We start from the raw sequence: 13,005 nt of genomic DNA on the forward strand, positions 1-13,005 counted from the left end.
TATTAATGTAGAAGAAATGAGAGCACAAACTCTCTACTAAAAAATATTAAAACACCCAGACTGCTCTATTTTGTGTAAAACACTTCCAGAACTCCACATTAAGAAATAATCACCTTTAAGAGATTCTAAAGTATATTTTTTCCTGATATAATTTTAACCTTAATTAAGCTTTAAGGGTACTACTCTTTGGGTTTATCCAAAGCAAAAGTCATACAAAGATTTATACAGTTTATTGGTTGTTTTATTTTCAAGAACCATGATCCTGGGAGATTGATTCAGATGTCTATAATCTTAATAGAACTCTAGGAAATTAACCACCTTTGCACAGTAGAATGCTACTTCTGTCTTTATAAGACTAATAAGGAAATTCCTTCTTTGGGTAAAACCCAAGCCTACTCTTCTTTTTTTTTTTTTTTTTTTTTTTAAAGGGAGAGTGAGAGAGGGAGAGAGAGAAAGAGAGAGAATTTTAATATTTATTTTTTAGTTATCAGCAGACACAACATCCTTGTCTGTATGTGGTGCTGAGGATCGAACCCAGGCCGCACGCATGCCAGGCGAGCGCGCTACCGCTTGAGCCACATCCCCAGCCCAAGCCTACTCTTCTTAAGGGACAATGAAATATCACAACTATTTGGAATAGTTGATACCTTCCCTCTTTTTTCCTCTATGTTTTCTATTATTTCCTTGGATCAGTGAGGACTGAACCAAGTTAACAACTAGATGTTTAGTCTTACACACACTTATTCAATACACTAATTGTGTTTGTTTCTTTTTGAGCATGCTTGCTGAATTCAATAATATTGTATATATTGTTCCCCACTTGAACCAAAGAAAATCTTAAAACTAATGTCTATCCATAAATTTCTTCAAATAACAGAATACAGGATTTGCCCATATTCAAATGTGAGATTTTAAAATCACACACCCTGAAAAGAAAATATTTTTCCTTCCTTTTACATTTTTTGTATAAATGAATAATAGCAATAAATCTGAATAAAAAGGTAATAAAGTAAAATTTTATCATTTATTTTTGGTTGTTTTGGTATTTTTTTCTAACACTGAATTTTTAGATACCCTCCCCACCTCAAAGAGTATTTTAATACCTATAGGTCTCCAGTTCTTCAGCTGCATGGCTGATCTTTTCATCCACTTTGGAAAGCTTCTCCTCTTTCTCTAACCGGTAATTTTCCTCTACTGTTAATTTCCTTAAAACAAAATGTTTTATTTCTTTTAATACATGTCATATAATAATCAATTACAATTACATATTTTTTATTATATCAATTTCCATAAAGCAATTTCCACAATACCATTACAGTATAAATATTTCTTGAGTGAAATTAAATCATATAAACTGAAAACTGTATTGTGTCTTATATTGTAGTACTAACAATAGTCTCAGGAGTTTCTACATTAATTTATTATAAACGTAAATTACCCAAGATAAATATTAAAAACATTTTTAACCATTGTGACTATGTGTCAGTTATCTGCCTTCATGAATAATATATACACATTTGTTAGATAAAGAGGCACCAACTAATAAACTGTGTTTTAGTAACTTCCTAATATGGTGGTTAAATTACATAGTAGGTTTCTAGACCAAATTGATAATAGTAATGATAATAAATAATATTAGTAGTAATACTAGTTCTACTTAGTACTCTTAGTTCTTTAATACTGATATAATAGATAACTTATTAAGCCATTAGTATGAACTAGAAACTTCTTAGGCCTTTATTAATTACTACCCTTCAGCTCTACAAGAAGGGTATTATCGTTATTTCTATTTTACATAAATGAAAATGAAGCACAGAAAAACTAAATACAATCATGTCTTACTTAACAGTAGGGATACATCCTGAGAAATGCCTCATTAGGCAATTTATCACTATGTTTACATTAGAATATACTTGTGGGCCGGGGTTGTGGCTCAGTGGTAGAGCACTTGTCTAGCATGCATGAGGCACTGGTTCGATCCTCAGCACCACATAAAAATAAAATAAAGCTACTGTGCCGACCTAAAACTAAAATAAATAAATAAATATTTAAAAAAAAAAAGAATATACTTGTATAAACTAGGAACTCTAACATATCAGAAAGTGACAAAAATCTTATGAGAAGCTAGGATTGTGGCTCAGTGGTAGAGCACTTGCCTCACATGTGTGAGGCACTGGGTTCAATTCTCAGCACCACATATAAATAAATGAATAAAATAAAGGTCCATCAACAACTAAAAAAATATTTTTTTTCAAAAATCTTATGAGACCACTTACCATACATATAGTTCAACCACAACATGTCATTATATGGCATGTCACTTTAATAGGGCTCAAAGCTCCCAAGCAGTAACTCTTTATAATACATTATCCATATTGTTTTATATACTATCATTAATAACATCAGTCTCTCAAGAAATATTTATTGAGCCAGGTACAGTGGTACATGTCCCAAATCCCAGCAACTCAGGAGACTGAGGCAGGAGGATCACAAGTTCAAGGCCAATGTGAGCAATTTAGCAAGGTCCTAAGCAACTTAGTGAGACCCTGTCTCAAAATAAAAAATTAAAAAAGGCTAGGATGTAGCTCAACAGTAAGATACCCCCTGGGCTCGATCCATGGCACCAAAAAAAAAGAAAGTAATATGTATTGAATCCTATAGGAAAACACATATGGAATCCTCTGTGGGTATCTTCTTCTCCTTTATGAACTTCTAGAAATACTACAGAGCACAAGTAAATGTTTTATATTCTACACACTAAATACCTATTGCTTAGAAAGCACTCCCCTAAGCCTCTAGGCAAATGACACTGCCATTTACTTTAAAAAAAAAAAAAAAAAGGAACACTTGGACAGGAACAATTTACATAAGAGAAAGTTATATTTTACATATATCAGAGGAATGGTCATTCTTTTATTATGTGTGTGGTGCTGGGTATTGAACCCAGATCCTTGTGAATGCAAGGCAAGCACTCTTCCAACTGAGCTATATCCCCAGCCCTTGCATATATCAGAGAGGCAATCAAGAGCATTCAATCAGATTCCCTGGCCTGGCCTGCCAGGATTAGAAATTTTAAGGCAATAATGTGTTGACTATTTACTGTAAGTTACAAGAGGACTTTGTGAACTAGCTTGGAAGTTCCAACATCATTTATATTTTCCTCCTTGAAGAAAAAATGCTTCAAGATCAAATAATTTTCTTTAAAAGGAACTTATGAAATATAATCCAGTCATAAACTGAGAAATTTCAATGATTATAGATCTTAAATATATTACATAATACTTTTAAAGCTATTATACTTGTTATCAAATAATTTTTATTACCTATGGAGTTTCATTTCATTTTCTTGATATAGTTCAGTCATTACTTTAAGTTTCTGCTGAAGCTTCTGATTCTCACTTTCAAACTGTGTATATTCTGACTGCAAAGATGCTTGCTCAGTCTGAAGATTTTTAATATGTTCTAAAGAAATTTTTGAAAAGTTGTAATTAAAGGAGTACAGATTTTGAGTTATACAAAAACATTTCAGAAATATAAAATTATTAAAAATAATAAACTCAATCTTAAACTCTCTTCAACAACAAAATCTGTAAGGTATTCTATATACCTGAATTCTTTTTACTACTTCAATTAAAAAGCCAAATACATTGTTTCAATTTTTTTAATTATTATTATTTATAAGATTCCCAAAACATTCAACATTCTAATTCCAGCAATCAATTTTCAACCTGGAAGCTAAAAGCCAGTGAATTCTTAGGAAGACTGTAAAGGTGAGTGTTTTAAAGGCAGATAATTTAGTTTAATATTCTCTACTTTCACATGATAAATGGACTGATTTTACTAAATGAAAACTTTATTTCTCAATAATATTAAGTTCTATCCAGCCCTTTTTTCTAAGCCAATTTTGGACATGCATCACAAGTGAAAATTAAGGATCTTCTCATAACAAATACAAAAATGTCTTCTAACTTAAATGAGAAAAAAATTAAAGAGAAAAATACCAACTTTATCATTGTTTCAACTGCAAAATTACCTGAGTCATCTACAAAAATGAAAATTAATAATTTTAAATAATTATGAATTATTTCTAAGTAGTATACCAACTGCTTTTTAAAACCTCATTTATCTTCAATAATTACCTCAACTCTAAACTCTATAATTCAGGTACCACTATAATAATCTCAATTCTGAACTCTGTTAAGGTTAAGGTATCATTTCCCAAAGACTGTGTATGAATCACAACCATGAGTCTTACTATAAAGAAAAAAACTCAGTGTGCTTCAAGAGTGTGGTTTCAAAATCATATTAACAATAATGAAAATGCTATAATTACATGTAATTATATACAACTATTCTAAAACACCCATTAAGTAAATATATACACCAAAAGAATAGTTTAAGTAAATATGTTAACATTAAATGATTAAGTGCTTAGAAAACTGTGTACATCTGTATTTCTGGAGAAATTTTTAAATCTACATCAGAAAAATATTTGATCTAGGCTTTAAGCCATTGCTAAGAAAAGTCACTTAACAAAGAAATCTGTGTTGAGTGTTCTTGCAACTAAAACTGAATTTTACCTATTATTTAAAAACAAAGCCAAACACTTTAAACAACACTTAAATCTTTATTATACTTTTGTACTTAGCTATTTTGTTTTAAATTTTTATAGCTTAAAAGGACACTGTAAATGACTACCAAAAAAAGAGAGAGATGGGTAAACCATTTAAAGAAAACATTTATACTATAAGTAGAATATCAGTATCAAAAATTTTTTTCAAAACCCATTAAAAAAGAAATTTAGATTTGGAAAAAAAGTACAAACAGATAGATTCTCTAATATTCATTTGAGAAAAAAATTAAAGATTTGTTAAGAAATTATATGAAGAGGGAAGTTTTCAACATGGTAGAACAGAGAAGGTCACTTTCCTGGCTGCTCTATAGTGTGAAATGAAGAAAGCAGATGGGCAGCTTCTTAGCAAAGGTGGGTAAACAAAAAAGAAAGGAGGCTGGGCTTGTAATCCCAGATTCTTGGGAAGCTGAGGCAGGAGGATCACAAGTTCAAAACCAGCCTCAACAAAAGTGAGGCACTAAGCAATTCATTGAGACCCTATCTCTAGATAAAATGCAAAATAGGGCTTGGGGATGTGGCTCAGTGGTTGAGTGCCTTAGTTCAATCCCTGGTACTCCGCCACAAAAAAAAAGAAAAAGAAAAAAGAAAGAGAAAATGGGGGACTTTCCTGGAATTTAATACTGGACATTCAAAGCAGATCAGGGACTCATAAGGTTGGATATAATAAAATAAAGAAGAAATCCCCAGTGCCACAGCTTCTGCTAAAGCCAGAGTCACCAGCCAGAGTGGTCCTTCCATGAACAAAACGGGAGGGAGATAAAGGGAATTAAAAGAATCTGCATTTTTAGGAGGCCAGAGGCATGTCTGGGTACAGTTTAGGGATCAAAGACACTGCCAGATTGAACACAGACACACTGCACAATTCCTAGGGCAGGAAAGAAGCCCCACCTTTCCAAGCTGTATGCAGAGGACAGAGGGAGGAACCATTTTGCAGCCAGCGTGAGGGCCAGCAGCTAAAGGAGCCAATTCCTGGCAAACCCAAGTCTAGCCTGAAATACAGGTCTGGCAAACCCACACTGCATGATATCAAGAGTGTGCCTAAATGACCAAGAAAAAATCAAACGTGGAAAGAAGTTTACACAGGGGAAAACTGAGCACAGAAACCCAGCCAGCAGGTTCTCTCCTTACTTTTCCAAAAGAGCTACTTGTAGGACGTCAAGCTAGGAGAGATGCCCCTGTCTAGGAATTCAAAAGGATATTGTTGTTTCACTCTTCCTTTCAATTTTTACTTGTATCTTCTCTGTTCTTCCCTCATAATCATCACATCCTGCATCACTTCTGTTCTCTCCCTGTCCACCATTTAAAATTGTAAACCCTTTTGCAAACTTACTACCTTTATTATATGTAATAACTGATCATATCATTTCTGTTTATTGTGACAATTAACATTATAGACATCATAGAAGGAACTATTAGGCTTAATGCTGCATATTGCTTCAATTGGTTGTTGTTAACTATGTCTTCCCCCCTAAATGGTGAGGTACTATAAAACCTTCAGGGGCAATATAAGTACACAGGGTATAATCTCTACTGCCCCAGATTCATAGTGTTCGATGGGTAGACACACAAACAACAAGAAAAAGCAAAGAAACAAATCGACCCAAATCAAACAAGATATTTCAATAACAATCCATCAACACCACAGCAGAAGAAATGTCAGAGGAGTTTAGAATGATCATAGTTAAACTGATTTGCAAGGTAAAGGATGATGTAAGGAGTGAAATCAGAAAGAAAATGAAGGAAGTGAAAGATCACTTCAATAACAAGATAGAGAGTCTTAAAAAAAAAATCAAGCAGAAATCCTTGAAATGAAAGAATCAATAAACCAAATTTAAAATTCAATGGAAAGTATTAGCAACAGACTAGACCACTTGGAAGGCAGAGTTCCAGGCAATGAAAACAAAACATATGATCTTGAAAATAAATTGGACCATGAAGAAAAGATGTTAAGAGACCATTAACAGAACTTCCAAAACATATAGGATAGTATGAAAAGACCAAATTTAATATTTATCGGGATAGATGAAGTCTCAATGATACAAATCAAAGGAATGCACAATCTTTTCAATGAAATAATATCAAAAAACTTCCCAAACCTAAAAAACGAAATGAAAAGAAATTAAAGGGATACGAATAGGAAAAGAAGAACTCAAACTATCCCTATTACCCAAAAAACTCCACCAGAAAACTTCTGGAACTCATAAATGCATTCAACAAAGTAGCAGAATATAAAATTAACACCCATAAATCAATTGCATTCCTGTACATCAGTTATGAATCAACTGAGAATTTAGAAAAACTATCCCATTTACAATAGCCTCAAAAAAACATAAAATACTTGGGAATCAATCTAACAAAAGAGGTAAAAGACCCTATGCAATGAAAACTAGAAAACACTAAAGAAATCAAAGAACACCTTAAAAAATTGAAAAATCTCTCATGCTCCTGAATAGGCAGAATTAATATTGACAAAATGGTAATACTACCAAAAGTGCTATACAGATTTAAAGCAATTCCTATTAAAATTACAATGAAATTCTTCATAGAAACAGAAAATTCATTTGGAAAAATAGGAGGTCCAAAATAACCAAAGGAAAGTAAAGCAGGAGGCATCACAATACTAGATCTTAAATTATACTACAGAGCTATACTAACAAAAACAGCATGGCATTGGCACCAAAACAGACTGGTAGACCAATGGTACACAATAGAGGACACAGAGACTAACCCACAAAATTAAAATTATCTTATATTAGACAAAAGTGCCAAGAACATGCATTGGAGAAAAAGACAGCATCTTCAACAAATTGTGCTGGAAAAACTGGAAATCCATATGCAACAAAATGAAATTAAACCCCTATCTCTCACCATGCACAAAACTCAACTCAAAGTGAATCAAGGACCTAGGAATTAAACCAGAGACTTTGCGTCTAATAGAAAAAAAAGTAGGCCCTAATTTTCATAATGTGGGATTAGGCCCCAACTTCCTTAGTAAGATTCCTATAGCAAAAGAATTAAAATCAAGAATCAATAAATGGGATGGAATCAAATTAAAGTTTCTTCTCAGCAAAAGAAACAATCTGTGAGGTGAACAGAGAGCCTATTCTCTGGGAGCAAATTTTTACCCCTCACACATCAGAGCACTAATCTCTAGGGTATATAAAGAACTCAAAAAAACTAAACACGAAAAAAAAAACAAATAACCCAATCAATAAATGGGCCAAGGACCTGAATAAACACTTCACAGAAGATGATATACAATCAAACAACAAATATATGAAAAAAAATGTTCATCATCGCTAGCAATTAGAGAAATGCAAATCAAAACTACTTTAAGATTTCATCTCACTCCTGTCAGAATGGCAGCTATTATAAAAACAAACAACAATAAGTGTTGGTGAGAATGTGAGGAAAAGGTACACTCTTACATTGCTGGTGGGACTGCAAACTGGTGCAGCCAACATGGAAAGCAGTATGGAGATTCCTTGAAAAACTGGAAATGGAACCACCATTTGACCCAGCTATCCCTCTATTCAGTCTATACCCAAAGGTCTTAAAAACAGCAACTATAGGGACACAGCTACATCAATGTTTATAGCAGCACAATTTACAATAGCTAAACTGTGGAACCAACACAGATGCCCTTCAGTAGATGAATGGATAAAAAATATATGGCATATATACACAATGGAATATTACTCATCAATAAAAGAGAATAAAATCATGGCATTTGCAGATAAATGGATGGAGTAAGAGTAAATAATGCTAACTGAAGTCAGCCAATCCCAAAAAAACAAATACCGAATGTTTTCTCTAATGTAAGGAGACTGATTCATAGTGAAGTAAGGAGTTGTGAGGGGAATGGGAAAAAATAAGGAGAGAAATGAATTACAGTAGATGGGGTAGAGAGAGAAGATGGGAGGGGAGGGGAGGGGGGATAGTAGAGGATAGGAAAGGTAGCAGAATACAACAGTTACTATTATGGCATTATGTAAAAATGTGGATGTGTAACCGATGTGATTCTGCAATCTTTGTAATGTTTTGAATAATCAATAAAAAAAAAAAAAAAAGATAACAAGCCACTGTTATCTTTCACCTGGGCTTTTTGCCACACATCTCCTGTTTCCCACTCTTGGCCCATCGCCACCTATTCTCTGCATTGGTAAGAATGACATTCTTTAAAATGCAGGGCATCACTCTCATTTGTTTCAGATATCCACCTGACTATCTCTTGATAAAAGAGGCCTTATCTTCTTCTATAGCCCATCCTTCCTTCCCCCTTACCATGCATTATTTTGTTTTATCACCTGAAATGTCATATATTGCTTTGTTTATGCTTTATGCCTGTCTTTCCACTCAATAATTTAATTTCATGAGGGCAAAAAAAAAAAAATAGTGAAGTAAGGAGGGGGAGAATGGGAAGAACAGACAAACTCTAGATACAGCAGAAGGTTGAGAGGGGAACAGAGGGGGCAGGGGGTTAGCAATGATGGAATGTGAAGGACATCATTATTGAAATAAAATGTATGAAGATATGAATTGGTACGAATATGCTTTATATATATAACCAGAGATATAAAAAACTGTAATCTGTATGTGTAATATGAGTTGTAATGCATTCCATTGTCATTTATTTTTAAAAAATCAATAAAAAATTTAAAATAAATAAACATATGGTAATTTTTTGATTTTTTTACAAAATGAGATGCTAACTTAATCTTTTTTCGAACACAACTAAAAGAACTTGTTCACTTTTTTAAAATACAAATACCATCAACAAAATAAGTAGAAAGGTATTCTCTATAAGGGAATGTATTAAAAACTGTTAAGTATATAGCTTACTTACCTATAAGGTCTTCCTTTGTTTTATCTACTTCAGATAATTGAGTATAAATTTGATTTCTTTCTCCTTCTAAGGTTTTTAAGGAGGCATTTAACTTTAAAGAATAAAAAAAGAAAAAAGCAACATCAGTTATACAACATACACATACACACACACACACACACACACACACACACACACAACCTCAATATGCCACCCACAGCCCTTCTGCAGCTATTTTATCACTTTGATGAAATTATCACTTAGAAATTAACAATGCAGCTTCCATAATAGAAAGCTAGCAAAATCATGAATAGTTCAGTTTTAGGACAAGGATACAGAAAAGCAGTGAATGCTTTTCACTGGATGCTTAAAGAGAGGCCACTTTCATTTTATTTACTTTCAAAACAAAGTTTGATTAAAGCAGTCTTCAAACTACATTACCAAGACTTTATATTCATCATCCAAGACCAGGATACTACTTCTAGGACAGAAAATAGAAGGAATAAACCGGAAGAAACTGAACCTAGCCTTTACTTCTCAAAATAAGATACAGAGCTTTAGGGATAGAAAATAATAAGACCAGAGAAAAAGAATGCACCAAAGGAATTATGAGATAAAATAAACATTTTAAATATATTCCTTCTCTGAAGAAGTAAGTACAGAACTTGAAAACTTTTGTTTTAACAAATTCTAAAAATTAACTATGAATTTCATAAAAAAAAAGAAAAAGAAAATTTTGATCATTTCTTAAATACACTTACATAGGAACAATAAAATGGACTTTTAAAATAGTCACTAAGAACATATGGGTTTAATCTATGTTCTCTCTCTTCTACCATATTCATTATATTTACACATAATATATTACATATTATATATTTGCAAACCTTAGCAGCATAAACCACTTTCTTCAAAGCTCCTTTTGGCTGATTATCTATAGTGAAAAACAAAAACATGATTATTTGGGAGAATAATCTACATAATTAGATTAACTATTGTAGCATAATACTACAATAGACACCCAAATGATTATGTTAGTTCACTCAACTACAGCCCTCCAATACCTCTTCTTGCTACATACAATAAAGAATTTGGTATAAGGCAGAACAACCTTGGACCTGCTCCCAGGAAGCTAAACAATAAAAGCACTGGAAGTACCATATCATTTATGATGTTCTTCAACATTAACTAAAAGAACAGAGGTATAATAAGGATTAAGCATTCACCTTGATACAGATCACAGACTTCCCAACTATTCTTGGATTCCTACAGCACCCAAAATATGAGAACTATAACCCAAATGAAAAATACATTCAATAAGCATGGGTTCTATTAGCAAAATAATTCTTAGATGATAAAGTACAAACAAAAAAAATAGAACTTTATTACAGTCCATCTTATCTGTGGTTGTACTTTCTGTGATTTTCATGGTTTCATAAACAATTACAAAATATTAAATGGAAATTCCTTGAACATACAATTCACAAGTTTTAAGCTGCATGCCATACTGAGTAATATGATAAAATCTCATACTGTCCTACTCCTTTCTGCTTGAGATATGAATCATCTCTTTGTGTAGAGTATTCATGCTGTATATGCTACCTGCTCATTAGTTACTCAGTAGCCATCTCAATACCTGGACAACCTACTACAGAATCACAAGTGAAAGAAACCACCTTCACATAACTTTTACTATGTGAATTATATGAACTTTCATAAATATTCTATTATTGCTAATTGTGTCTCTTACTATGCATAATTTATAAATTAAAAATTCTGTCATAGGGGCTGAGGTTGTGACTCAGAGGTTAGAGCGCTCCCCTACCATGCATGAGGCACTGGGTTCGATCCTTAGCACCAAATAAAAATAAAATAAAGATATTGTGTTCACCTATAACTAAAAAAAATAAATATTTACAAAAAAAAATTCTGTCATAGGCATGTAGGTACAGGAGAAAAAATATATACAGGATTCAGTACTAACTGTTTTCTCAGTCATCTACTGGGGGCTTAAAAAGTTATATACTATGGATAGGGAGGACTATTGTATATATTCATTTTGGAAGTGTAATTTTCTTCCAAAATATTAATAGTATCATGAAAGAAAACTTTTTTAAAAATTACATATTATTCAACAAATTAATTATGCATTAGTAGGTCAGAGAAGAGAAAAGAGAAAAAGAATATATAAGTTAGAACTACCATTGAAGGATGCCAAGCACTATGGAGCACACCTATAATCTCAATGACTTGGGAAGCTGAGGCAGAAGGATGATAAGTTCAAAGACACCAACTTTGGAAGTTACTTAGCAACTTAGGAAGGCCCTGACTCAAAACAAAACACAAAAAGCTCTGGGGATGTGGCTCAGTGGTTAAGCGCCCCTGGGTTCAATCTCTGGTATCCAAAAAACAGAACTACCAGTGGAGCAAACCAAGTAAAGGGTACATGGAATCACTCTGTACTATATCTACAACTTTCTATGGTTCTGATAGACCCAACCTGATCTTTTCTTAAAATTGGGAGCAATCTCGCCACAAAGCCATGAAAAGATAATTTCGGCTTTACTATAAATTACTGCAAATTCTGAACCTGTTTGGAATGCCTGCCCGTGCCTTGAACTCACCCATGCCTGGCTCTCTGACCAGAGAGCAGCCTTCTCTGAAACTTTAGTGACACCTCATAAATCTTGGCCTTCCCTGGCCAGACAACTACCCTCTCTGAGGCTCTAATGGTCCTCATAAATTCTGATGTTGGGGCCAGCAACACATTAGTGTGATGCTTGTCAGAGTTCTGTTATCTGTAAACCCCCTTTGTGTAACTTTCTGGGCTATAAAGCTGGGCTGCAGGAAAGCTACTGCGGCTGTCTTGTTCTCGCTGTTTTGGGAGGGAGAGGTAGCCCGGCCCCGGTCGAAATAATAAGCTTGCTTTAATTTGATTTTAATTGGAGTCAGTGGTCTTTTCTTGCGTCCTGGTCTAACATTTTGGAGTTCCCCAGTGAGATGACCCTGCCTGGCCAGATCACAAGACCAGACTACTGGAAATTCTGAAGCAGGCCTTCGCTCCAGGGCTCCTGGCTGGAGAGCCACTCTAGGGGGTGCGCACCTTGAGAGGTTCCAAGGGTTCCAAGGCCTCAGAGTGAGCCTTCGGTCCCCGGAGCCCTGCAGTGAACTGCCGCACTAAATTATCAGCAAGCACCTGGTGGAGGAGGCCTCCATAGGTAAGTGGCGCCTTTATAACATCTGATATCTGGTTAAGGGAGATCTCTTCTGATGACAGAGAGGTGGCCTGGCGAGGCTCACATATACTCCTGTCTGGGACAGTAACGAGAAATCGTTCTGTCCTCTGTTCTGTTCTGTAGGGAATTCCTCTGGAAGGATAGAGAGGTGCCAACGGGCATGCATGCGCTCCTACCCCGGAGCTTTTGCATTGCTCCTCTGTTTTTCTGTTTCGGCGCCGGGTTTCTGTTTTCTTGTGTTTTGTTCTGTGTTCTATGTTTTTTGTTTGTTTTTGTGCCTTTTGTTGTGTGATTTCTGTGGTAAAAACTTA

General features: G+C 34.1%; 1 protein-coding gene across 13 annotated transcripts in view; it reads right to left on the reverse strand.

The window, feature by feature from the left end:
* Mia2 (MIA SH3 domain ER export factor 2) overlaps window positions 1–13,005 on the reverse strand; it is a 166,234-nt gene that overhangs the window by 92,732 nt on the left and 60,497 nt on the right. For all 13 annotated transcript variants that reach the window (XM_040275088.2, XM_040275089.2, XM_040275087.2 and 10 more), the window contains 4 exons: window positions 10,346–10,392; window positions 9,480–9,570; window positions 3,324–3,462; window positions 1,104–1,205 (listed from right to left, as the gene is read on the reverse strand). In XM_040275088.2, coding sequence (XP_040131022.2) covers window positions 1,104–1,205; window positions 3,324–3,462; window positions 9,480–9,570; window positions 10,346–10,392 — 379 coding nt within the window. The remainder of the gene's footprint in view (window positions 1–1,103; window positions 1,206–3,323; window positions 3,463–9,479; window positions 9,571–10,345; window positions 10,393–13,005) is intronic.

This window comes from Ictidomys tridecemlineatus, chromosome 5 (assembly GCF_052094955.1).
Source record: "Ictidomys tridecemlineatus isolate mIctTri1 chromosome 5, mIctTri1.hap1, whole genome shotgun sequence".
Taxonomy (NCBI): domain Eukaryota; kingdom Metazoa; phylum Chordata; class Mammalia; order Rodentia; family Sciuridae; genus Ictidomys; species Ictidomys tridecemlineatus.